The sequence below is a fragment of the Oenanthe melanoleuca genome, chromosome 26 (assembly GCF_029582105.1).
Source record: "Oenanthe melanoleuca isolate GR-GAL-2019-014 chromosome 26, OMel1.0, whole genome shotgun sequence".
NCBI lineage: Eukaryota > Metazoa > Chordata > Aves > Passeriformes > Muscicapidae > Oenanthe > Oenanthe melanoleuca.
In genome coordinates this window covers 5785249-5811978 of record NC_079359.1, presented here as the reverse complement: position 1 = coordinate 5811978, position 26730 = coordinate 5785249, and the positions used below count along the sequence as shown (strand labels likewise).

The 26730-nt window shown below is 47.5% G+C and overlaps 2 protein-coding genes across 17 annotated transcripts in view; one reads left to right on the top strand and one right to left on the bottom strand.

Annotated features, from left to right (window-relative positions):
• Positions 1 to 320: 320 nt before the first annotated feature.
• Positions 321 to 15143, bottom strand: DRAM2 (DNA damage regulated autophagy modulator 2). 3 transcript variants are annotated; one of them, XM_056511581.1, is made up of 10 exons: positions 15053 to 15143; positions 10754 to 10847; positions 7970 to 8127; positions 6956 to 7023; positions 6294 to 6433; positions 5978 to 6052; positions 5146 to 5323; positions 1891 to 1973; positions 1087 to 1179; positions 321 to 646 (listed from the first exon to the last, which is right to left on the bottom strand). In XM_056511581.1, exons 3-10 carry the CDS (start codon positions 8098 to 8100, stop codon positions 539 to 541), a joined length of 876 nt encoding a protein of 291 aa, XP_056367556.1. In that variant the 5' UTR covers positions 8101 to 8127; positions 10754 to 10847; positions 15053 to 15143; the 3' UTR covers positions 321 to 538. The 3 variants fall into 3 exon arrangements, with proteins under 3 accessions (XP_056367556.1, XP_056367557.1, XP_056367558.1); XM_056511582.1 differs by lacking the exon at positions 5978 to 6052; XM_056511583.1 differs by lacking the exons at positions 5978 to 6052; positions 15053 to 15143 and adding an exon at positions 13657 to 13868.
• Positions 14365 to 26730, top strand: part of CEPT1 (choline/ethanolamine phosphotransferase 1) — a 30508-nt gene continuing 18142 nt past the window's right edge. For 2 of the 14 annotated variants that reach the window (XM_056511575.1, XM_056511566.1), the window contains exons 1-4: positions 15107 to 15175; positions 16621 to 17021; positions 20275 to 20422; positions 21465 to 21606. In XM_056511575.1, coding sequence (XP_056367550.1) covers positions 16683 to 17021; positions 20275 to 20422; positions 21465 to 21606 — 629 coding nt within the window. In that variant the 5' untranslated portion in view covers positions 15107 to 15175; positions 16621 to 16682. The other 12 variants (XM_056511573.1, XM_056511577.1, XM_056511568.1 and 9 more) reach the window with 12 other exon arrangements.

Sequence of the window (26730 nt, the reverse complement as noted above, 5' to 3'; positions counted from 1 at the left end):
TCCAGCTGCTCCCTGTGAATCCTCTCCAGAGCCAGCACAAGGCTGCCCTTCCAGCAGGAGGGAGCTGCTCAGCTGTCTCTTGACCTCCAGAGAGGCTGTGGTGTGAAGAGTGTTTTCCCTATGGGTTGCTCAAAGGACGGGGTGGCTTTGGGGTCCATCCCATCTAGTCCAAAGTGCAGGGCATGGATCAGCTCCCTGGGCCCAAGGGGAGCAGAGGTGAGGCTGGAGGCTCCACCATCCAAAAGGATTTGGCCTAGGAACACTCAAGAGAGGAGGGTGAGGGAGGTGAAAATGGGTGTGGAGGAAGAGATGAGACACAATTCATGAATAACCTTCATTTAATCCTTCATGACACTGGAAAATGTAGAAATGTCACAGACTCATTTACAGTACTGTTAACATTTGCATTGCTGTGGGTTAATAGCAAAGCCCTTGATGTCAAGTACTAGACAATCACTTAATACATTTTTTAATATAAAATTAATGTTTAGAAATAACAGCTGCTATTGCTATTCAATTCCTGAGTTCTCTCCATCCATCAGATGCTCCCTGCTATGAGCAGTGCCTGGTCCTCTGCCCTGAAGCTCCCCGGGCTCTCGTACAGGGTCTGGCCCTGCAGGCTGACCACGGCTTGCAGGGAGATTTTCTGTGGAGGGAAAGCAAAGGGAGTCACTGTGAATGGCTCCTCTCTGCCTTGGCACTGGAAAGTTCAGTGGCCAGAGGCAACACCAACAGATCAGCTCAGAGCCACGTGCTTGGCTCCTAGCTGTGCTCTGGACTGGCTCCATCATTTGCCTGGTCCTGCAGAAAAAGGCCCCTGTGGCTGTGAATGGTCTGGAAGTGAAGCCAGCCAAGGCCAGGTAAAGTCAGGGTGATGCTGGAGCTGTGCTAACAGCAGGGACAGATTCTGTGGGGGTTACTTGGAGCTGCTCATGGGAATCCAGCCCTGGTGACTGATCCATGCCAGGTTAATGGCTGGACTCCATTAGCTCCAACTGCAACAATTCCATCATCCCATAAAATCTAAGGCTGCCCTGCTGCACCATACTGGGCTGTTCAGAAACAGAGAACAGGAACTTCTTTTACCTGGAAATCTCGGATGTAGGTGAGGAAGAAGCTGAGGAAGGAAAATGCCAGTGACCACTCGGAGACAGTGCTGATCATGTGGGGGGTGTAGCCCTATTTTACAGAGGGGAAAAAAATCCATGTGAAAATTGCTCTGGAACCTGCAGTGGCACAAGGATGGCGTGTGGCATCCCATGAGAGAATCCTGCATCCACAACTATTCCCACTGGACACCAAAATCCCTTATTGTACCTGGAGTCTCCAAGAATGAAGTGCTGAAGAATGAGAATGACCAGGAAAACACCTGCTCACACTGGGATGATGCCCATCAGGAATTTAATACCTACCTGCAAAACCTGAAGGCTCAATCCAGAGCTCAATGAATAAAGAGCAGGGAGGTTCAAAGCCCTCCTCAAGATGGAGGGATTAATTCAGAGTTACACTTTAAGATCCAACAGTTTTGTGAGATCAGAACTTCAGCAAGTGCTGGCAGAGGTTGCCCAGAGAAGCTGTGGCTGCCCCATGCCTGGAAGTCCAAGGCCAGGTTGGACACGGCTTGGAGCAACCTGGGATAGTGGGAGGAGTCCCTGCCATGGCAGGGGTGGGACTGGATGGGCTTTAAGGTCCCACCTCAGTCTGGGGTTGTGGGATTCCGAGCAGCTAGCAGCTGGTTCAGCTGGCACAGCTCTCCTCTCCCTCTCCCTCTTTCCCTCTCCCTCTCTCCCCCTCTCCCTCTCCCTCTCCTATCATGAGCTGCAGGAAGTTCCCACCTGTCCTTCCAAATCCAGCAGGATGTGGTTTCCATTCTCCCTCCCAGTCACTTACTCTTTCCTGGGGGTCCCAGTGCAGCTTCTGCACCAGGTTCTGTCCATACAGGCCACTGTACAACAAAAGTGAGGACACGAACACTGAGGGAAGAGGTCAAGGAAGACTGAAGGCCAAGAATGAGGCACATGGAACTTGCAGACTGTGTCAAGGGTGAGGTCTCAGCCTGAGGAGCAGTAATGGTGCCATGGACTGTTCACATTGTGCTCTTCAACCTGCAGCTTGTCCCAACCCACTGGTTACTGTCATGTCATTGAAGTGTTTGAGCTATGATCAGATGTCAGCACTTACTAAGCATTTTAATTTAATTTCACTGGTATTTACCATTAATAAGAGTCTAGATTTCTTTTTCTGATAGCTTTTCAATGTCTCAACCACCTTGCATTCTTGCTGTGGGTGACAGCTTGGAATTCTGTATCACCTGCAGCAAAGAGGATTTCTGACTTTAGTCAAGGTTTGAGAAGTGCTTTGGATTTCATCCCATGTGACAGTGATCCCCCATTTAATCCAAGACCTCGATCTTTCTGGAGTGTTTGATGTCACTTTTTTCAACATCTTATGGTGGGAAGGTCCCCAGAAAAGTGCTCCTGCAGCACAACAAATGAAACTCAGACCATGAATTTATAGATGACCTGATTTTCAGAGGATTTCAGTGGTTAATGAGATTAAACATCAAGAGCCTCCTGATGTGAAAGATTAATTTTGGTGGTGAACAAGGCTGGATTTCCTGGCACAAACATGGCCTTAAGAACCCAGACTTCCAAAGCTTCTTAAAAAATGGAGTGGTTTAGGAGCTCTGGTTACTGACTGGACAACAGACACCCAATTTTCTGCTAACTCAACTGGACAGCTGTAGGAGCTGTTTGTTATCTGCCTGATTTCCTGCTGCAGTGGGAAGAATTTAATCTTTGTGATATAAAAAAAATCTAGTTCCACCATCCCCCTTTCCCCATTACAGTGGGTCATCAGCTGCCTTGCTCTGGGCTGGCAGTTCTGCTGCACCACAGGACCAGGAGTATTTTCATAGATTCAGAGAATTGTTTAGGTTGGAAAAAGACCTCTGAGGTTGAGTCCAATTGTTCCCCAAGGCCACCACAAACCCACGTCTCCAAGAGCCACATCCACATGTCTCTTAAATTCCTCCAGGGATGGTGACTCCACCTCTGCCCTGGGCAGTCCATGCCAGTGCTGGACAATCTTTCCAGGAATAACTTTTTCCCAATATCCAACCTGAACCTCCCCTGCTGCACCTTGATGCCATTTCCTCTTGTCCTGGCCCTTGCTGCCTGGCAGCAGAACTCGACCTCTCCTGGCTGTCCCCTCCTGTCAGGGAGTTTGCAGAGCCACAAGGTCCCCCCTGAGCCTCCTTTTCTCCAGGCTGAGCCCCTCAGCTGCTCCCTCAGCTGCTCCTGGTGCTCCAGCCCCTTCCCCAGCTCTGTTCCCTTCCCTGGACAAGCTCCAGCCCCTCAGTGTCTCTCTGGTCAGGAGGGGCCCAGAGCTGTGCCCAGGGCTGGAGGTGCCCCACAGTGCCAGCACAGGGGATATTCACTGCTGTGACCCCAGGGCTGACACAAAATACAGTTTCTTCTGTCTTCCAGTACCTGTTACAACCATTTAACTCAAGGCCACAGACTCCTCCCTTTCCCCATCTTTCCCTTACTACATTATGAGCTGTTAATTTAGAACAGTAATTTCCCTTTTCTTCCCCTTTCACTGTTATATATGTACACATCATTATTTCTATTACTTCCCTATAATTTTGGTTAGACTACATTGGCACAAAAAGCTCTACAGATCTGAGGTTTGTGGGCTTTTGGCATCTGTAAGAGAAGTGTAACTTGCAGCAGATCATATTGTTCATAGACTATATTTTAGTTTCCCCCTAGTTTGGTTCCTCCCTCTTCAAAGCTGAAAATCTTGTTTCCTAATAGCAAAATTTTCTGTTAAATACAACAGTTCTCCACGTTTCTGGGATGATTTCCTTGCTGTCTGCCCAGGCCCCTCAGCAGGTGAGGGTCCTTCATGATGGATAACAAGCTTGCGCCCCACTGTCCCTGCTCGTCTGGCTCCTACAGATGCCAAAATCCTTCAGCAGAAGGGATGGGAGCCCAGAGATGCTCCAACCCTGGGAAAGGGACATCTGGTTTAGTGATGGTATTGGCTGCCAGCCTGGACATGAGTGGGGTTGGTGGGGATTAGAGCAGTGGCCTGGATACAGCTGCAGATGGGACAGTGTTTAATCAATGGGTTTTGCAACTTGTGTCTCTGCAATTCAGGAGGTTTGGTGGTGGTGTTCGGTTTGACACAAAAACTGAGTTTAATTTTTAAATCCAATGTTCAAGTCCTTTGTGGTGAGCAGAGGAGCTGTTCTGGTGCAGTTTCCTGACTGTTTCAATGATTCAGTGAGGAAAAAGGCCTCTATTTTTGAGTAGGTTTGCCCACATTTGATATATAAATATATGGATAAATGGGAATGGATTCCCACTGTGAGAGGGCAGGACTAGAAGATCCCTTCAGTCCAAACCATTCTGTGTTTCTCTAAAGCCCACAGCTGCTTCCAGCACTTGGGATTCAGAGATAAAGGGGGTGATGGATTCTGACACCAAGGGAAGGTGCAGGGAATGCCAGTCAGAAATATCTTGTCTTTAGGATGGGCAGGGAGGAGATCAAGGTCCCCCCCCTTGAAATGTTCTCCAGACTCATCTCTCTGGCAAGTGCCAGCACATCATCCCTGCTCTGGAGCCAGCTGGCACAGCCAGCCCTGGCTCCACATGGTCTGTTGGAGTATTTCCTCTTGTGCTACATTCTGGGTTTCTTTCTTAGTTGTATCCCAATCTAACACTCTGCACCATTCCTATCCTCAGGAATACACTTTTATTTCTTACCTGTTTTTTTCCCCCATTGAAACCATCCACCCCTTAAGCACACTTCCCTTTGCCTCCATATTTCTTAATTTAGTCAGACCTCTCGGGGATAAACTCTTATTTTCACTCTCTGGTGTGCAGTAGGAAAGGGGAGGAGAAAGGGTAGTAACCATCCCTCTTACCTTTTTTTTTGATATCCAGGGGGATATTAAAAGTATTAAAGGATTAACCATTTTCCCTGCAATTCCCAGGATGGAGTACAGAACAGGGCACGCTACAGGCTGCACCATCGAGGATGACAAGCCTCTTGTGGCACATGGGGGTGGTTCAGTTCAAGGTGTAAGTGCTGTGGAGCTGCTGGGTTTGTTGTCACTGCCCAGGCAAAGGATACTGCTGAGGATGCTGGAGCAGCTCCACAGGAGCACGGCCAGGCGGGCCCAGAAGATGCCTTTGCTGTGAACTTCTGGCTGCATCAGGTAGGACAGGAGGGTCTGAACCAGCATGTAAATGGACCCCACCCCAAAGGTCAGGCAGGCTCCCAGCACGTGGATGTAGTACAGGATGCATTTCTAGGGAAAGGACATGCTGCCTGTGAAAACCTGCTTTCATTTTCTTCTCTAAACCTTCTCCCACCCCCAGCTAAGCAATTCTGGACTGTGCCAGTCCTCAGGGGACTTTTCCTGGAAGCCCCATTGGGAGGTATCTGGAAGCCAAAACCTGCCAGCCTCTGGAATTTCTGCTTTTGTTAAGTTCTTGTGGTGAAGTTACGGCCATACCTTCAGTACAGAAATTTGTGAGAGCTCTTCTTATAAATGGACAGTATCACAGGAATTGGGTGAGAGAATCCCTGCAGGTGGACAGGGAATGGGAGTGACAACATTTCTACCCTAGGAACCTGTGCAGCTATGAAAAGATTATGTGATATGAAAGATTATGTAATACAGGACAGACACAACACGATTCTAGTACCCCATTTTGGATTAAAAATAATAAGGTTTTGCTTTTTTTTTTTTTTTTTTTTTTTTGTGGAAAGTATTGGGGGAAAAAATAGAGAACAGGGATGGAGAAAATCAGAAGAATTAACGTTGCAGAATTTTCAAGAACTTGAGAAGGTTTGAAGGAAAATCTACCCGAGAGGGCAGGTTTTCCAGAGCTGGGCTTGTGGGGTTGGGTGGTTTTGTTGGCTTTACTTCTAGTTGTAAAAAGTTTTTACTATTTGATACCTGAATCTCCTGATTCCTGAAAGCTGTGGCTTTCAGTCTGGATCTCAGGCCTGGAAGGAGATCCAAGTGTGGCGTCTGCAATGCTTGGTGGTTATGAATGGTTTGATATGTCATGAACAGCTGCTCACAAGTCCCAAAACAAATAAGGAATAACTAACAAAATAAAAGCCAAACTTTATATGTTTTAACCATTCTCTGTAAAGAATTGGACAAAAAAGCAGTTTGCCATGGAAAGCTGCTTCCTGTAAATCCCAGTTTATCAGGTATCTCAGAACAGACACAGCTCCAGCAGGAGCAGAGCAGACAGAGCACAAACCTGGAAATTGGCAATAATGCAGAGCCCAAAGCAGCTCATCCATCCCAGCCTGAGGCCCAGCCTATTCAGCCTGAGGATCCTGGGTTTCTCTGGGCTCAGGGCAGACACCTGCTTGTATCGCACGTACATGGTGGCCATCCCTGCCAAGAGAGCCACAGGCAGTGAGTTCCTGCTGGGGACCAGTGTCCTTCTTTACCTGGGAAGATGCTGACTGACAGAGGCAACTCTTCAAATACAAGGATTTTTTTAGGGCACAGTGAAATAGGAAAGCTGAAAGGCTGGAAGTAAAAATTGAAATAATATAATGGCAAACAAGTCAAATTAATATATTTTCCTGATCTATTTCATTTTAAACCCCTCCATTGCAGCAGCATAGGTAAGGTGACTTCCTTGAATTTGCATTTTTATTGCTTTTGCTTTTCTAGTTTTTTAATGCATTTTTTGCCCTTCTGGAATCCGCAGCTGCCATACTGGCAATTCGTGATAACATCCCTGCCACACACTCTGAATTGCTTAAGAGAATTGAGACTTATTGCTCACTATTTAGCTTTTGAATAAGAATTCTGGGTTGTTTAATGATCTGGAGAAGGAAGTGAACTTGTTTAAAGCTGTTGCATTCCAGAACTGTCTGCAGCTCACCAAGGACAGCTTTCAGTACTCACCCAAGAAGGTTGAAACATTTAACATGATCCCAAATAAGCATCTTTCAGGTGGTATTGTCCCTGTATCACTGGAAAAGATAAATGGAGTGATACATATCCGATATTATTTATATCTATATTAAAAATACTTCCAACAAAACTTTACTTATTTCAGTCTACAAAGGACATGTAAAAAAAGCCCCTCCCAGATGTTCTTCACTGAATTTTTCATCACTCAAACTATGCTGTGCTGGTTTTAGAGCTGTAGAAATCACCATGGTAAAGACAAGCCAGCCTTGGAGCAGGGAATGATCATGCTCACAGTAACTGTTCCTTTCATATCGATCTTGATGCTATAAAAGGTGAATAAAAAGGAATAAAACTGGAAAAATTAAGAACATGGAAAACTGAAAGAGCAAAGCTTGAGTTATATATATCAGCCCTGATGGAATAAAGTTAGCACTGTAGATTTTAGTGTGGATTTACTGGTGCAACAAACCTGGTGGAAGTGAGTGGCTTCACTCTGAGCAGGGGTGTGGTAAGGCACCCCCAGTTCCCTTGCTCATCATCATTTTAAGGGTATGTTCACAGAGCCAAAGCTTAGAGTTTTGCACAAAACCAGACATCTTTAAATAGAGTAACACAAAAATCTCATAATAGGTTGGATTGGGAGGGACCTTAAAGCCTATCTCAACCATCTCCTTCCAACCAGGGACACCTTCCACTATCCCAGGCTGCTCCCAGCCCCATCCAGCCTGACCTTGGACACTGCCAGGGATGGGGCAGCCACAGCTGCTCTGGGCAGCCTGTGCCAGGACCTCACCATCCTCACAGAGAAGGAATTTCTTTCTAACATTTAACTTGAATCTCCCCTCTGTCAGTTTAATATCACCTACAACTAAATATAAAAAGGCTATAAACAGTAACTTTAGAACTGGAGCTGTTGGGTAAGAGCTGCTATTTAAGTCTGGAGTTGGGAAGAATCACAGGAGTGGGATCAGTTCAGTGCTCTGACACAGGGTGGACATCACTGACCTGATGTAGGGCACCAAAGGGTCAACGTGGTGCAGGACAATTGCAGTGATGTAGGAGAACACAAAGGATGCTGCTGACCACACAACCAGTGCCACGGGCAGGAACGAGAGGCCTTGCTGGAACCACCACATTGCAGGGCTGCCTTCTGCCTCCAGGCACTGTGAGGAACCAAAGGCAAAGCTTTACTGACTTCTCTAACATTTACTGACATTCTCAAATTTACTCAGTTCTCTCTCAAAGGTTTACTGAGATTCTCAAAGGCTGACTTGGATTTTACTATGAGGATTCTGAAGTTTTGCTTTCCTTGATTGCTTCCTATACAGCAGTTTGATATTGCTCTGATTCCTCTCCTCCAAACCCAAAGTGAACACTGACTTCACAGAAGAAATCATAAATAAGCAGAATTAAATCTGGAAATGTTAATTTCTGAAATTTTTAGAGGATCATTAGAAACCAGTACTGTCATTTTACTACGTAGCTTGGATTTGTTGCTGCCAGAAAAGGTCAAGTGGGTCACTCTGAATTAAGTGTCTCCATTTTCTTCTCAGCCTTGTGTCACAACACAAGGTCAGTAGAGTGAGTTGACAGAGAATGTGTCCCTGCAGTGACACTGCAACTGATGGTGGCTGTGGTGGAGCCTTCAGCTTCTATTAACACTTGGCTGAGAGATGTGGAGGAAATGGCCCAAAATTACTTTAATACCTGCCCTCAATTATTCCCTGTCAGACTGTGTGACTCGATCTGTTACAGAGTCCCAGGGCTGGAAGGGAATTTAAACCCCATCTTGTTCAAGGCCCTACCATGAGCAGGGACACCCTCCACTATCTTCCACTAGACCAGGTTGCCTCAAGCCCTGTCCAACCTGGCCTTGGGCACTTCCAGGGATGGGGCAGCCACAGATTCTCTGGGCAACCTGTGCCAGGGCCTCCCCTCCCTCACAGGGAGGAATATCCCAATATCCCATCTAACCCTGCTATCCTATAGCTGCACACACATAGGTTTTATTTTCTACTCTTTTCTTCAGAGTCTCATGGCTCACTGTGTTAATGCTGAGCAAACAGCTCCATTTCCCCACTTCTCTTCTTCCTATCTTGTCTAGATTTGGGTATTGCCAAGGAAAAGCCTGTGCTGAGGTACCTCACAGAGTGGGACAGCAAATGACTTTGCCACTCTGCAGCAATTTTTAAAAAATAGTTTGTTTTTAAAATTTATTAATGTTTAGGATGAAATGTCAGTGAAAATACTAAAAAAAATATTTTGGATTAAATAAAAACTGAAGTAATGCTTAGATCTATTTATTCTATGCTGTAAAGTTAACTTTTGGAAGATCTCACCAATGGAGGTTTGAGAACATAAACCAAATTCTTCTGTGAATGAATCAGAACTTTCCCATGGATTGTAATATCAATATTAACAATACTGATATTGACAGCTCAGGGGCACCTTTCACCTTTCACTAGAGTAGGCTGCTGAGTTCCATCCAGCCTGGCTTCCAGCCTGACCTCTCAGCTATCTGAGCTCACTGCTACCAACCACAACCCTCAATCCAAGGGTTACTCACAGCAGTTGCTGTTTTACAGGTGGGAAGAAAAGATCCACGTGCAGTGCAGTGAAATGATGGCTCTGTACTCACACTGTCCAGTTCCCTAAATCCCAGCCTGACAGAAAATCTGTGTCTCACCCCAGTTCTCTAAGAGCAAGAAGGGCCACCCTGGTGAGTTCACACAGAGAGAACTGTGACTCCTCCCTACTCTTGCTGCAAAAGCAATTTGCTACTAGCTTCAAACACAGCCAGAGCTATTTCAGCACCCCAGGAAGGTTAAAGGGGGGAAGGAGCTCTGGAAATCACCTGGGCCATCCCCTGCTCAAGCAGGGCCACCAGAGGCAGTAGTGCAGGATGACACCCCAAGGATGGAGATTACACAACCTTTCTGGGCATCCTGGCATGACCAGTGCCAGTCACCCTCACAAGGAAAGAATGTTTCCTGATGGTCACTGGAGAGGAGAAAAAGTGTTTCAACCTACTTAAAACTGGAGACTGTAAACGGAAGATGAAAAAGGACAAAGATGAAGAGCAAATAATTGAGAGGGCACATCCAAGGGCTCCAGGCAAAGATCTGCACGTGACAAAAGCGAAATAATCTTAAAAAATGAGAAGGAAGTACTGAGAGGTTTGAGAAGGGCATGGCCTGGGGTGGAGAGGCTGAAAGAAAGGAGGAAGAGAAAAGGAAGAAAGAGGAAGCACCGAGACTAGAAAGTATCATGGCAAGAAAAAAGTTGAAACAAAAGTGGGTGAATCTTGCAAGAGATCAGAGCTGGTCAACCTTCACAACCCTTGCACAGAATGGACAACTACAGACTTGTGGAGGTGAAGGTTCAGCTGCTTGTGAGAAAGATGATTGGTGGCAGGATATGTAGTGAATAAGAACAGATTGACAGAATTCAAGTTGCCTGATTTCTTGCCCATTTTTAAGCTAAATATAAAATTTGCCATCTGATCATGATTTTAAGACTGCAGTGCAGTAATGACTGTTACTTCACAATCCCATCTCTAGTATGAGTAAATTTGGAATTTGAAAGAGAAATGTAGATTTTGCATTACATTCTCTGTTATAAATGTTATGTGCCTGGGTATGTAATTCCCAGCTCCAAGGAGTCAGTCTGAATATACTTTTCCTTTCACATCAAAATATTCATAGTGCCTAATTTTGTTTCTGAGCTAACAGATTTTCCCCTGCAAACAAACCAACCAACCCACTAACCAACCAATCCCATTCCACATACCTGAGAAAAAGGACATCAGAGGACATGTCACTTAAGGGAAATCCAAGGTCATTTTTCTGCTGAAGCTCCACATTTGCTTCATTTTTATGACTCTCTGAGATAGAAAGGAAAATAAGCAAGATGTGAGATACTTCTGTATCTCTTGACTTGTTCTTCCTAGCACCTTCTGTTAGTCACTGCTGCTGACTGGACACAAGATTAGACTGTTGGCTTGCCACACAATGTTTTTCCAAGCAGTTTAAGGAGTGAAGCTTGTGTGTGGTAGGGAGGTAGAAATGAAGAAAAACTGGTGTTTAAGGCTTTTTGATTTTAGGAGTTGTCCACACACAACCTTTTAACTTGAACTGAAGAGCTTGCAAGAGATGAAGTGAATGCAACTAAAACCAGTGCCTAATACCATGGCTTTCACCTAAGAAAGGGAACAGTACACAGAGACTCCCCATTTCATTGAGGACACATATCCCAGTGTCCTGCTGGTGCAATGCTAAATACATGGCTGGAGAGGGGCTGGTGCAACCTCAGTATCATAGGATCATTTAAGCTGTAAAATCCTTTTAAGATCATCAAGTCTAACTGTTCCTCTGGCACTGCCGAGGCCACCACAAACCCACGTCTCCAAGAGCCACATCCACATGTCTCTTAAATTCCTCCAGGGATGGTGACTCCACCTCTGCCCTGGGCAGTCCATGCCAGTGCTGGACAATCTTTCCAGGAATAACTTTTTCCCAATATCCAACCTGAACCTCCCCTGCTGCACCTTGATGCCATTTCCTCTTGTCCTGGCCCTTGCTGCCTGGCAGCAGAACTCGACCTCTCCTGGCTGTCCCCTCCTGTCAGGGACTTTGCAGAGCCACAAGGTCCCCCCTGAGCCTCCTTTTCTCCAGGCTGAGCCCCTCAGCTGCTCCCTCAGCTGCTCCTGGTGCTCCAGCCCCTTCCCCAGCTCTGTTCCCTTCCCTGGACAAGCTCCAGCCCCTCAGTGTCTCTCTGGTCAGGAGGGGCCCAGAGCTGTGCCCAGGGCTGGAGGTGCCCCACAGTGCCAGCACAGGGCACCACACTGGGGCTCCTGGACACACCATGGCTGAGACTGCCCAGGTGCCACTGCCCACCTGGGCACTCCTGGGGTCATGTCCAGCCTCTGTCACCAGCACTCCCAGATCCCTTCCCAGTTTTCCAGCCACTCCTCCTCCAGCTTGGAGCATTCCTTGTGACCCAAGAGTAGAAGCTGGCATTGGTCTTGTTCACTCTACCACTATTGGCCTCAGCCATGGATCCAGCCTGTCCATTTAATTAGACATTCCATAATTATTGACTTCTCTTCCCACAGGTTTGAGGCACTGTCTTGGGGATGCAGATGGGCTGAAGCTCTTTGGGGATGAAGCTCACAGACAATACAGATTCTCTACCTGCTGAGGGTATTTACATGCCTGTGCAGACTGTTTACTGGGGCTAGGACAAGCTTAGTAAAGCAGAATAGCTATTCCAAACTTCTCCCTGCATATTGCCCTTACTACAAAATAAATGTATCCACACAGGCAGCTCATCAGCACTGTGTGCTCCAAAGCAAGCTGGGCAGCAGAGGAGCCCTCTCTCTGTTAGGACTTGGAATCTCTGTACCCTGAGCTGTCACCAAGCCCAGAGCTCAGCCCTGCACATGACTTACAATTTTCATGTGGCAGAAAGAGCACCTTTAGTCACACCCCAGACTACTGCTGAGGCACAGCTTGTTACTGAGAGTGTAGGTGCAGGCTGGCAGAATCATGGAATCTCCTGAGCTGGAAGGGACCCACAAGGATCATTCAGCCCAATCCCTGTCCCTGCCCAGACCCCCCAACAATCCCACCCTGTGCATCCCTGGCAGTGCTGTCCAAGCTCTCCTGGAGCTCTGGCAGCCTCGGGGCTGTGCCCATTCCCTGGGGAGCCTGGGCAGTGCCAGCACCTCTGGGGGAAGAACCTTTCCTGATCTCCAGCCTGAGCTGCCCTGGCACAGCTCCAGCCCTTCCCTTGGGTCCTGTCCCTAGTTACAGAGAGCAGAGATCAGAGCTGTCTCTCACAAGGAATCACAGCCCCCAGGAGGTTCATCCTGATGGCACCATTGGACTCTGGCCCTCTTGCCTTCCCCAGCAGAAACCCCTCAGTAACTCTCCTTACACTAAAAACAATTTTGTAAATTTTTCCTCCTTTGAATTCTCTTATGTCAGTCAAGATCTACCCCGAGTTCTTATCTCCCTCAATCTCTCTTATTAAATATTTTACAGTGGAACCAAGTCAGTTTTCCCACTGTTCTTGGGGCAGACTGTGCACCTCCAACACAGGCTTCACTCTGGGCACAGCCAGGGCATGGTGTACTCCAGGCTGCCCCAACCTCCTGCTGTGCAGCTTCCCTGCATCCCTGCCAGCTCCCAGGCTCTGTCTGGGCACAGAACAAGGCACCTCCAAACACCAGGAGGCAGAAAGGAATTGCCATGTGCCAGCTGCAAGGTCCTAAGATAAATCATTATTAACACCTCATCCCATCCCATCCCATTGTTTTCAAGAGGGAGAAGGAAAATACACTAAAACTCCTTGTTTTTTCATAAACTCCTTTGCAAACAGATTATACAACAGCAATGGCCAGCCTCAATTTTCCATATAACTATGACTTTCTTAAATGTTTATCCTGATCTTTAGGCACTTCAGAGTTCCAAAGGGTTTGTTTTAAGCTCCAGTTTGAGTATCACAGATTGTTTCTAATATCAGGAGCAAGTAAAGGAAGTGTTTTAAAAGGAGACTTTAACCCTCTTGGAAGTGTTTCTCCCAGTGCAGGAATGCAGCCACACCCTGCCCAGGCTGGAGCATGTGGAACAGAAACTCCAAAGGAAAATGAAAGGTGGGCAAGACCATCAAGGGCAGAAAGTTCATGTTACCTGGAATGATAAAGCTGCAAAGATGGTTGGATTACGAAAAGGGAAATTCCTGAATTACTGCTGATCCCTGGATTGTCTACCCACCTCTTCCCTGCTCTGTCAGCCACATGGGTGGAGACAAGGCCCTACCAAGGGACACTTCTTCTTGTCTCCAGCAAATTGTCCAGTGGACAGTGCTGAGAGAAGGAGAGAGGAATTTGCCTGTGCCTTCCTAAACAAACAGAGGCGGGATGGGGCTGTGTCTAAAGAGCCTGCACAGCTGCCTGTCAGGTCCCACTGATAAGCCACTGGTAAAGGTCACTGATCCTCAAAGCACTGACGTAAGGAAGTAGGAAATGTGTTACCTCTGCCCTCCCTGCTGCAGGGTAATGACAGGTGACTCATTAGGAGTGTTCTCGCACTACAGACACCAAAAAAAATTGCCATGAAACCTTTCAGGGGGGCAGCTTCCAGGGCATCTCCATATTCTGGCCCTGCTCCTACTCCCTGTCTGGGAAGGCACAGCATGTCCTGGAGCCAACCCAAAGAGTGCCAGGCCCAGGACACTGTGACACAGGACGTCCCCACGCCTGCTTGGGACACCTGGCACACTGTGACAGTGGCTGGGCACTCCGGTTGATCCAGGAGCTCTGTGTCAGGGATGAACCCATGGCACTGGCCAATCCCACCTGCCCGATTCACCCAAATCCACCTGAGTGCTCGGAGCAGAGCCACCGGGAGAGTCCACGGGACAGCCGGGACTGGAGCCGCTGCATGGGCACAGGGGCAGGGGGGGTGCTGGGGCCATCAGAGACGAAAGGGAAAAGGAACCAGGATGGAGGGAGGTTAGGAGAGGAGGGAAAGGGAATGAAGGGGAGAAGAGGGAGGCTGAGGGGCAGAGGGCTCAGCGGGGTCCTAGGGACAGAGGAGTTACTGGAAGCGATGAGGGTCACTGGGGATGTGGTGGGGGGCACAAAGGGGACGAGAGGGATTTGTCAGGAGAGGGAGGGAGGACACCTGAGGTTGCTGGGGATCCCCAAGGGCAGTGGGGACTGCAGGGCACCCAGTGGGGGCTGCAGTGGGGTGGGAGTGACAGGGAGGGGCTCAGGGGACACTTGGGGTTCACTGAGGGGGTGATGAGGGCTGACAGGGAGGCCATGGCGTCACTGAGGATGGGGGGGCGGTCTCTGACAGGGTGACAGGGACACCCGAAGGTCGCTGAGGGGCTGACGGAGGATCCCGCAGGGGGTAACGGGGGCTGACAGGAACACCGGGATGTCGCTAAGAGGGGTGGCAGGGAGGCCGGGGGATGGTCGCCTGGGGGTGAAGAGGAGGTTGTGAGGTCTCTGGGGGGGGTGACACGGGTGAGAGTCAGGCGGGGTCGGGGTTTGGGTCCCCCCGTCCCTCCCCCCTTCACCTCAGCCGCTCCCGCGCCGTCCTCGCGCCGCCCCGGCCCCGCCCCCGGCGCGCGCTGCCGCCGCCTCCTTTCCGGCCGTCGCAAAAGGGCCGTAAAGCAGCGCCGCCCGGTGCGGGAGCGGAGGTAGCGCGGGGCGCCGGGCAGCGGCCGGTGCGCGGGCCCGGACGGGCGGGCTCTGCCGGGAGCGGGAACCGGGAGCGGGGGCGCCCCGAGGTGTGGCTGCGCCGGGCTCCGGGGGGACCCGGGCTGCGCCGTGGGCGGGGGCGAAGCGTCGGCGGGGCCAGGGGTGCCTTGGGCCCCTCCCCGGCCCGGTGTTTGCCGGGCCCGGGGGGAGTCCCGCGGCAGCGTTTTGGAGAACGAGGCGCTGTTTTCCCTCTGGCTCGTCTCCTCAGGATGAGGGGAAAGCCCCGTTTAATGCACTGGGAGTAATTTTTCTGGTCATCCAGGGCAACACCCACAGGGACTCCGCGGTGACTAAGTGTCCGGGCGATTGGAGAGGTGCAGCTCTGCTTCCTCCCGAGCTTAGCGAGCCCTGCGAAGGCCCCGCCACTTTCTCTCCTCCCTCTGACGGGGCTGCCTGAGGTGGCTTTTCACTGCTGGAATTTGCCTTGCTGAGGGTGTGGAGAGTGGAGCTGAGAGCACTTGTTCTTAGGCCAGTGATGACCTTTGATTTGCACAGTTTTCTCTCCCCGTGCAGTGTGGATGGCTTTAGAGCTCTCTGTCTTCTTCCTTTCTCTACTTTATTTGCTGAACTTCAACTAGGTTTTCTTATTTTTTTTTCCTCGTTGTCTCCTACAGATTAACTCTTATTTTTAGTCTCCTTTCTCTGCTGCTTCTCTACTTCCTGTGGAGAGTTACATCTGCCTGGTCACCCACTTTCAAGAGAGATGGAACATTGTGAGGGTCCCTGATTGTGCTGGAAAATCTGTTCCTGACCCTTTTTTTTCTTTTTGCAGCTGCTTCGTGCTATCTCTGGCCAACTAAAGCTCTCCAGCTCCTGCATGTTTCTTGTATGTCTTGAAAGTTGAACAGACAGTGAGCTGGGTTAAATTTAGAGAGGAAAAAAGCTGAAACAAAACTGAAATAAGGAACAGAAATCTGAAAAAAAAAAAGAAAAAAGCATAATTGTTTTTAAGTGGCTCTCCAGCATCACTGCGGAGACAAAGCTGCTTCAAACCAAATTAACTTAAGACTTCTCAGTATTGGTACAGCTTTTAGTGCTGTCAGTTGATAACCTGAGTTGGTGTCACCTGCTCTCCTGGGAGAGGTGTGGGGGGGCTGGCTGTGCCCCAGTCTGTAATACAACTCACTGCTGTGGTGGGAGTTTCTGCTGCTGCTGGAATTTTGGCTGCTGGCTGCAGGGTTTTACAGCTGCATTGGGAACACTCGTTTCTTGTTGTTCCTTCAGCAATTCTCCAAATAATTTTCTCTTGGAAGGAGTAATCCTATAGAGTCACCTTGCTTTGCTGATGGCAAATAAAATGCTCTTTAGGGCAGCAGCTGGAAACTTTTGGTATCCTAAAATCTCATTTGTACGTTCAAGTGTGTGTTACCCCTTTGTGTTGCAGGATCTTATGGTTCTCCAGCCCGGCTGCTGCCTGCCCAAGACACGTGCTAGGCCACCCTCCCCATGAGCGGGCAGCGGGGCGTCAGGCGGCGATGCGGGGAGTCGCACCTGGAGGGCCCCGCGGGCTGCGGCCACGGCCCCAGCGCCGCCTGCGTGCTCAGCAGGCTGGTGCAGCTGCCCACGCCGCCCCTGTCCAAGCACCAGCTCAAACGGTTGGAGGAGCACAAGTACCAGAGTGCCGGACGCTCCCTGCTTGAGCCGCTCATGCAGGGCTACTGGGAGTGGTTAGTGGGGAGAGTTCCAGCCTGGATCGCCCCCAACCTCATCACCATCATCGGACTCTTGATAAATATATTTACTACTCTGCTGTTAGTATGTTACTGCCCAACAGCTACAGAGCAGGTGAGCTGAGGGCTCCTGACACTCTTTGTTTTGGTTGCTGTCACTGGTTTTAGGTGGGTTGTTGCTTTGGGGAGAGCTGGTTTTTGCTGTTCAGCCCGCAGTCCTCGTCCTTGTAGCCTGCTGTGTGTAAATGTTTGTGCCTCTCTGTGACGCTGGCATGCAGAGAGAGCATGTGTGGATGCTGGAGTGAGACAGCAGTTCCTGGGGCCAACACACCTGTGTGGAGCAGGGCCTGACACCAAAGCAGCTGTGAGGGACCTGCTGCACAAATCTCAGCCCTGCCAGGGGTTGGAGCAGTCGCTGTCCTGCCTGGCCTGTGTGGCTAGAGGAGTTGGTACCCGTTTACTTTCTGTGCCTTGAAGGGGGTGGCTCCCCCTCAGCTCTGGGATTGGAGCTGGCACATGAGCTGGGTGGGTTGGACACACTTGGGCTGCTCCAGAGCCAAGGCATTGAGCTCTAGAGTAGTGCTGCTTAAGATATCAAAGCTGATGTGATCAAACCCAGCTTAGTGAGCCACAGGGACATGTTCCTGGGCCCCAGCAGGTTCTGTGTCCTGGGGGCTCAGTCAGGACTTTGGCACAGTGTGTTGGAGCTGTGGGAACATGGAGTTGTGTTCCTGAGCTGTGGCTGTGCTGTGAGGAGGCCAGGTAAACATCTGTGGTTTTATTCTTTTTCTGAATGCTCTAAAAGCTCCTGACCTGCCCTGAGCAGAACTGTTTTAACCTGATTTCAGGGGTAGAGAAGCCTTTTTGAGACATTTTAACTTCTTTATCACCAGTTACCTCATAAGGCAGTTTAAAACTCATTTTTGTGCACTGGAGAAGTTTTCACTTGAATGTTGAATCTTAAAAGCTGTTTTTGTGTGTGCACTGAGAAAGGGAGTGATTTAGTGTAGAAGTTTGTTACACACCAAATGGCTGGGAATGTCTCAAGAGTTCCAGCTTTTAAAATATCTGAACTTCTTTCTAAGAAGTCTCCCAGCTGAGGTTGGGAATCCAGCAGGACACAGCTTGTTCCCCACTGGACTCCAAAATCTCACATAGGTTGGCACAGTCAGCAGTGCATCCCTGCTTCACATGTGACATGGGAAAGGGATGTTTGCCTGTCCTAGAAATCTGTTGAAATAGCTTGTTTCACAATAACCTGTGGAATTTGGCAGGTGTAAGATAAACAGTGACTATTCAGTTTGACCAGGGAGTACTTGGAGCAGCTCCTTCCTTCTCCAGGCTGTGGCATTGTGGTTTGGGTGGGTTTAACTTGTGTTTACTTCTGAGCAGGGTTATGTGTGGGCTCAGACTCTGAAATTCAGTCTGATAGAGAGACTTCAGCTCTCAGGAACCCAGATCTGGTTTGGGTCACTAAACCAGAGCAGAATTTAGAATTTGGAGAACAGGTGCATTTTGGTTGGTAAGTAAACTCCTGAAGTGCACTCTAGGAAGCTGCACTTAGAGCTTCAGGAAGCTGCAGGCTGCTGTATGGAAGCACTGGTTGGTATTTAACAGTTTGAGAAGTACTTTGTGTGAGGTGAATTGAGATTTTTCTCCTCACTTGAACTGAAAAATAACTTAGTGCTGAGGCAGCTTTTGGCCTGATCTGATTTGCCACATGGCACAGTGTGAGCAGGGAGGTGCTTTTTAAGTGACAAGGAGCTGTGTGGGGAAGAAGATGGGGCTCTGAAACTCCAGGAGCAAAATTTCTCCTCCTCCCCCCAAACCACTGCTGATTTCTGATGTAACTTTTCTCCTCTTTGGAGCTCAGCCTTAGTTCTGCTTTTTTTCAAGAGTGACTCCTCCTTTCTTGTTGCAGAAAGATGCAGCCAGGGCAGAGCTGTCACTCAGGGCCTTGTGCAGCCAGAGAGTAAAGGAGATGCAAATACTTCCTGCTTAGCTGGGAGGACCCAGCTGACTGATGTGAAATGTGCTGATGGAATGGTACCTGAGCTTAAAAAAAAGGAAAAATTACCTGGATGAAGAGAGAGCTGTGAAATCTTACTTGGATATAAATAGGTCTAAGTGGAGACACCTACAATGCTCATGAAAGGAGCTTTTAAAAAAGGAGAGCCAGCAGACTGATTTTTAAGTTTATAGAGAAACCTTCAGGGTGATGCAATTTATTTTAACTGTGGCAGATAAAATCTGTACATGAGGGATAAAAATGGGAGGGATATGTGTGGCATCAGAACATTGGCTAAATGTGGTGTTCTGCTCTTGGGTGACATATTTCCTGTTTCTCACCTTGTGCTGTTTGTACAGACACTGCTAAAAGCAGAGCACAATGGCAGCTTTTGGGGTAGAACAAATTGTTTTGGTAAATGCAGGAGTAATGCAAGCTGTAGAAGGAAATATATTTAAGTTGATGTGCTGCAAATTAGTTGTGTTTGCCAAAACCAGCTGGACTCCAGGGCTTTATGAGAGGCACGTCAGCTTGATTAAGCTGTGTTTGGGAGTTGTTGGTGTGGTCTGTAAAATAAAGCTGCTCATAAATGCTCACTTCTATAAAGTGTGGCAATTTGTTAAGATTGCAAAATGGCCAAAAACATCTGATTGATGGATGTGTAAATGGAGACAGAGTAATGGCAACTCCCTGGCTTTTGTTTTCTTAAGGATTTATGCTTCAAAAAGCACAAAAAGGCTTGATTGTAATCTTTGCTCTAGCAGGGCTTTGGCATTGACTGTGTTTCTGTCAGAGTAGAAGTTATCATGGGTGGGACCATTAAGGGTCCTTAGCATAGATTTGGCAAAGCTTGGTGCCTTGTACTGGAGGGAGCAGTTGGTGTGGAGGGGCTGTGCTGCAGAGCTGCAGAAATGTTCTTGGGCAGTGACACAGCTTTCAGCTGGTGACTAGTGAAGGGCTGGTGAAGAGGAGCTCGGTGTTTGTCACAAGGTCGGGGGCTAAAAGTTCCCAAGTTTCTTAAATCACTGGACAACTTGTGTGTATTTAATGAGGACTTTGTTTTGTGCACTGCTTTGCAAATGTAGTATTACAATTTTTCCAGCTGTACAGTGCAGCTTCCTGCTTTAGAGCAGGGGCTGTAACTATTAATCTGTCACTGGTTTATTTACATTCCACATGTAACAACCCATTCTGTCTGTCCTTTCAAGGACCAGCTGCTGAAAGGTCCCTGGGTGAGGAGGACATATGTGCAAAGGGAAAACTGTTGTGTCAGGCTGTGGGACAGCTCAGCTGCAGCTCTTTTTTTTTTTTTTTTTTAAGGATTATTTTAAACCTTATTGTGATTGCCTTTCTCTCTTAGGCACCTCCCTGGGCATACATTGCTTGTGCTTGTGGCCTTTTCATCTACCAGTCCCTGGATGCTATCGATGGAAAACAAGCAAGAAGGACAAATAGCAGCACTCCGTTAGGAGAGCTTTTTGATCATGGCTGTGATTCCTTGTCCACAGGTATTGTTGCCATTTTTAATTGAAATAGGAGGATTAAATTACTCTGTTTCAGGGATCAAATCTGCAATACCATAAAAAAAGCTCCTTTACTGAAGAAAGGACAACTGGTATCACTTTCAACCAAGAAAGTCACCTCTCTTTCCGTAGAACAGTGCTCTGGATCAGCTGAATGGCTTCTCTTGTATTACATTGAAAACAGAACTAAGCATGTGACTAATTCAACCTGAGCCAACACTTCTCTGTGATGCTTTAGCTTGGTTCTGAAATATTTTCTGTGAAAAGTTGTCAGAATACTCTGCTATGTAATTTCATATTGACTTGATACAGAGTGATACCAAGACAGGTCTAAACCTAAGCAGTGGGCCTCTATAAGTCAGAGTTTAAGATTAGAATTATCCAGGTGTCAGTTCCTGGGTAGGTGGAGTTCATTGAGCCAGCTTGAAGCTTAAACCCATTGCAAAAAAAAATATTGTAAAATCATAGAATATCCTGAGTTGGAAGGTCCCACAAGATCGAGTCCAACTCCTGATTGGGTGTTTCTGGTTCCTTAAATTTTAAAGGTCTTAGGCTTTAAATTTTTTGAATTCTGTATCAGAATTGTGCATGGAAAGGGAGGAGGGGGAAGCTTAAATAGGTTACACATCCTGAATGTATCCAGACCTTTGATTTTCTTGATGGCATCAGAAAAATTCAGAAGACAGGGGAAAATATCCGGCAAATGCAAGAGAAAACCCTAAAACGTGCTGCAGGCTGTGCCTGCAGAAATCACTCAAGTCCCTTAATGAGATTGGGCATCACAGGGAATAAAAATGTGGGGGACTTAAAAACCCTTAATAGTGATGACTTCTAATAACTGATATGGACTGAAATCTGTGCTATGCAGCCTGTATATTTTCAAGTGGAAGTGTTACTGTCTGATGCCTGTGACATAACCATGCCAGGGTAATCTTCCCTCCTCTGGGCCCTGTTGTTAGCTTTGCTTCTGGTGAGGATCCTTACACACATCCACCCTTTTCACTCTGTGACTGATTTTCTCCTGCAGTCTTTGTGGTTTTGGGAACTTGTATTGCTGTGCAGCTGGGCACCAACCCTGACTGGATGTTCTTTTGTTGTTTTGCTGGGACGTTCATGTTTTACTGCGCGCACTGGCAGACGTACGTCTCGGGGACGCTGCGCTTCGGCATGTGAGTACTGCCAGGGGAAGGGAAGGGAAAGGGAAGGGAAATTGTGCTCTCACTGCACCCTGTGTGCCCACAGCGCCCTCAGGGCACTACCAAAGTGGGTTTACCCATAGCGACACACTTGGAGCTTCTGGCAGATGTTGGATCTGTAATTAATAGTGAATGTCCCTTAGCTTATGGTAGGAGTGGTAAAATAACATTTTGGCCTGTTAGCTAATTCCAACTTTTAATGGGATGTAAAGCTAAATAAGTAATGGAAAATACCTGCTGTTTTATCACAAGACTGGAATGCTTTGGTCAGATGGTGGCAGTCTGGCTTTAGCATTGATTAAATTCTGTCTTGATACTGCTTGATTGTGATGTGCAGTTATTTGTTAATATTAGCCATAACTCTTAAAATATACTGTATTAATTGCCATTGTGTCTCCAAATTAAAGTTCAGAATCCCTTTTGGTTAGTGCAGATTATGGTTCTGTAAATAAATTGAACCAAAATTGCAATGCCAAGGTCAGGAGCAGAAATCCTGTTTCCTGCTGGATGAGGCTGGGTGGGAGGTGCAGCACAAGAACTTGGTGAGCTGTGGGATTCTCTAACCTTAATGGGGAAATAAATGTATTCCGTGTTGAGAATTTAGTCTGTGTTTGCATTCATAGAGTAAACAAACACATTTCAAATAAATGCACTGCAGAATTTATTTCTTTTTTTCTATTTGGAAACTGAAATTTGCTCTTAGTTTGTGGGATTTTGAAACAATTCTACAACAGCTACATACAGATGTCTAAGAGACTGTTATTTAGTGTCTGTAATTGCTATTCTATAGGTGCCCAGATACTGCTAACACAGTACAAGTACAATCTTCTTGGGCCAGCTTTTATTGGCAGGATACTGTTTCAATAATGCAGATGCTCTTGAGAAACTTCTGTGGTTTTGCTCCAAAATTTAAGATGCTTTAAATGTCTGTTAGAGGATGAAAAGAGGGAAGTCTAGACTTCTGTTCCAGTTCTGGCTACACTGAAGCAGATTGACTGAAACTCTCCCATTCTGGTACTTAAATCTTTAAACTAAGACATGTTTCTCAAATAGTTTCTGTTTTAGGAATCTCACTTTCATGCTGTACCAAAGGTCTGAATGCTTTTAGCTCCCTTTGAACTTTACAGGACCCTGATAATCAAAGATTTCTGGTTATTGATCAAAGAACAAAAGCCCAACCTTGACATGTGCTTGACTTTACAGATGGAAGTATCAACCTCCCCAAACTGCTGTTGTGCTGCAGAGACATGTTTGAGTCAGTGCTGGTGTTCACTGGGATATTCCTTTGTCTGTATTTTGGAGGCATTTTTCAGCAAATAAGATTTTTCTGTGTGGCCTTATAAGAATGTGGTGACCATTAATATGTAACTAATTCAAATTCAAAACAGGCAATAAGCCTAAATGTGTGTATCATTAATTTAGATAACACTGCACTGTGTTGTAAACATACTCATTCCTTCTTCTGCTCTGTGTTACAAGGTTAATAGACTGTCACAAGCTGATGTTCATTTTAATGCAAAAACCATGAGACTGTTTATCCAGTTAACAGATTCTCAACTGTTTAACACTTTTTATGAAGATTTTGTTTCACTGATGTAAAACTGAAAAAAGGGTATTTTATCAACCCTTTCAGACTCACTGCAGTGCGCAGACTTAGGTATCCTTAATCCTGAATAAGTGGGATCAGAGACAGCTGTTGAAGGGAGCCAAAAAGATCCTTGTGCACAGGAGTTTTTTCCTGTTTGTTTCCCATGTCATGACTCAAAAATCCTCAGAGGGAGGGTGTAATAGTGATGCTTTAGGAAGTGTGACTGTCTTTTTGACTTGCCTTAATTCTGAAGCAGCAGGAAAGAGCAGACAGCTGCCATCATTTACTCTATTTGTGATGAGATATGTCCAAGAAATTGTATTTCAATGCAGAGAGAACTTGATAATCAAATGGCTTGAAGAAGAGCAGAGGGTGCTAAAGGGGGAGATTGTATTTCACTCATTCCACATGGGCCTGAAATATTCAGTTATAGAAGCAACCTGTCTTGCTGGAAAAGTCCATCTTAAAGAAACCAGGGAAATGAGTGTGTCAGACAAAGTGTGTGCTTGTGGAACAGTGTGTGGTTTGTGTATGGGGAAGGGGCTGGAGCACCAGGAGCAGCTGAGGGAGCTGGGAGAGCTCAGCCTGGAGAAAAGGAGGCTCTGGGGTGACCTTGTGGCTCTGCACAACCCCCTGACAGGAGGGGCAGCCTAGGAGGGGGTCAGGTTCTGCTGCCAGCAGGATGGGCTAAGAGGAGATAGCCTCAAGCTGCACCAGGGAAGGGTCAGGGTGGGCACCAGGAGGAATTTCTTCCTGGAAGGGGTGGTCAGGCACTGGAAAGGGCTGCCCAGGGAGGTTTGGAGTCCCTGTCCTGCCCAAGGAACAGCTGGGTGTGGTACTCTGTGCTCAGGTCAGGCTGCACTTGCAGATGCTGGAGGCCTTTTCCAGACTTAGCAATTCCATGATTCTGTCACTGCACCTGCCTTGGGAAGTCCCTGAGGCTGAGCAGAACATGTCAGGCTGCAGGGCAGGATCAGTTCCCCTGAGGGAGCAGGAAATGGGATCCATTCTCTGAGATTCCTAGAGATTCTGCAGGTGGAGGAGGAAAATTTTATTCATTTGGACCATTTACTGAATCCATCAGCTGTGTAGGTTCTCTGTCTTCTCCCTAACAGCTGTGGGGGGTACATGTGCTGCTCAGGATTTAGAATAATCAGCTGAGTCAATAAAGTCCTGTGATATGTCTCCATCTTCAAATGATCACATAATTCCATTAGATCCTGGGAACCACTGCACTCTTCAAAAAGCAACTGGTGTTGGTTGAACAGCTAAAATAATAGCTAGAGGTCAGTATTGTTTAAAAATTCCCCAGGAAGAAGCAGGAAGTGTATCAAGGCAAGTGGGGCAGGCTTCAGGAAAGTCACAGTAATGATTTCAGCAGTGCAAAGGCAGCAGGGAACAGCAGGGATAGAGTTAAGTGCAGAAGGTTTACTTAAAACACCTGATCTGGGAATGATCTTATGGAACAACAGGAACATTCAGCATATCTGAAAAAGAAAAAGGTGATTTTGAATGGCAGAGAGTCACTTAATATTGAAACAGCCCAAATAATTACTTGGTTCTCCTGACCTGGTTTCCAGCACAGGAACTGGTTTGTCTGGGTGGTGGATTTGCTGTGCTGCAGTACAAGATGAGCTGAGTCATGTTCTGGGGCAGCTGTGCCATCACTGGGACACCTCTGCTTTGGAAACAGAGAATTTTCTCCTGTGTATCCCAAAAATTGAACTGACAAGCTGCAATGGACTTCCACGTGTCCTTGTGGAAGCAGATGTGAGATAACATCAGGAAAACCCTTTCAGGATTTTGCACCTGAAGTATCTGGAAGCCAGGTGTGCTTGCCTGGTTCTTCCCATTCTGGGCTGTCCCACCTGGCTTCAGCAGTGGTCCTTGTCCCGCAGGAGGTGCAGGAGGAGAAGTGAGTGTGTGCAGGCTCAGGGTGTTTCCCTGCTCAAGGGCAGAGCACAGCCTGACTGCAGGGCTGTCTGCATCCAGAGGGGGCTCAGAGCTGGATTCTGCAGCACAGCTCAGAATCACAGCATCGTGGAGTTGGTTGAATGGGAAGGGACATTAAACTCATCCAGTGCCACCCCTGCCATGGCAGGGACACCTTCCCCTGTCCCAGCTGCCCCAAGCCCCAGTGTCCAACCTGGCCTTGGGCACTGCCAGGGATCCAGGGGCAGCCACAGCTGCCCTGGGCACCTGTGCCAGGGTCTCACCTCCCTCACAGAGAATTTCTCAATATCCATCTAACCCTGCCCTCTGGCAGTGGGAAGCCATTGCTCCTTGTCCAACCTGGGTGTTTTCTTGGGAGACAGGAGACACAAACTGCTCAAATAAAGTTCTGGTGCAAGTGTTGGAGGTGCTGAATTGTATTGAAAAAACCCAGTGGGCACTGAACACTCATGGGTCCATCCAGAGACATGAGGGTGCTGCTGTACCATGGTCTCCAGCATTTCTCCTACAAGTTACTGCATTATCTGGTTTATTCCAACCTTTTTTAATGAAAACACCAAAAGTTGGTGATGGTAGGAATTATAGCTGTGTATATATGTGTAAATATAGACACAACGAAATTAGTTTCCAAGGAGGCCTCACAGAGGTATAGCATAAATATGAGAGGAAGAAGCCATTTTTACCACCTTTAATATAACTGAAAAGTTAAAAATGGTTACTTTGCTATTTGAATAATAATCCCCAGGGAAAGGAAAAGAATTCAGGCTCCTGAACAAAGCAGCCTTTCTTGAGGAGAGTTGGAGAATTTGGGGGAACATTCCTGTTCAGTGACTCTGGAGCAGCTGTGCAAGAGCCTGTGGGATAATGGCTTGGTTCCTCTGAGCCCTGTCACCAGTACAGCCAGTAAGATCCAAAGGAGAGGTGAGGAAATGGGCTGGATTTCAGAAAGCAGCTAAGCCAACCTTCCTCTTCAGCCTCAGCAGAGGAGGAGTTGGTGTTTTATCTCACATAGACAACACACAAATACTGAAATACAGCAATGGAAACCTTCCAAATCAGAGTTCAGCACATTGAGTTCTTGCTCCTGGGAACAGCCTCAGGATCTCCACTCTGAGATAAGGCAATAATCCCTGTGATTGCAGGGCTTAAAACTTTCCAACACTTGTTGGAGAACTTTTACACCCAGGTTATTTCAGAGGAGAGTCTGAGGTTAAGTAGAGCCTCTGTTGATGTCAGGGGGTGTTGGATGTTGGGTGCCTGTAAGCAGGACGTGTTGTGGTGTGTTTGTGGTGGGTGTGAGGTTTGGTAACCTGCACCTCCTGCTCCCTCAGTCACCCTGGCAGCACCACAGAAGCCTGTGCAGCTGGAAAAGGGTGGTTTTCACATCCTCCTCCTCTTCCCTCCCACAAGCCCTTCAACAGCATTTTTAGCCACAGTCCCATTGGTCATGTGTGGAGATGCTGCTGCTGATTGTTCTGATAAATCCTTGTAGTTCTTATTTCACAGAGCAGTTCTCACTGCTCTGTGAAATAATGAACTGTGACATAACAAGCACA

Excerpts from the sequence above, each read along its gene's own strand:
- DRAM2 (XM_056511581.1), bottom strand. The coding sequence starts at position 8,100 with ATGTGGTGGTTCCAGCAAGGCCTCTCGTTCCTGCCCGTGGCACTGGTT. Across the intron at positions 1,180-1,890 it reads ACTGGGACCCCCAGGAAAGA|GGCTACACCCCCCACATGAT; the intron begins GTAAGTGACTGG and ends TCTGTAAAATAG. Across the intron at positions 647-1,086 it reads CCTACATCCGAGATTTCCAG|AAAATCTCCCTGCAAGCCGT; the intron begins GTAAAAGAAGTT and ends TTCCCTCCACAG.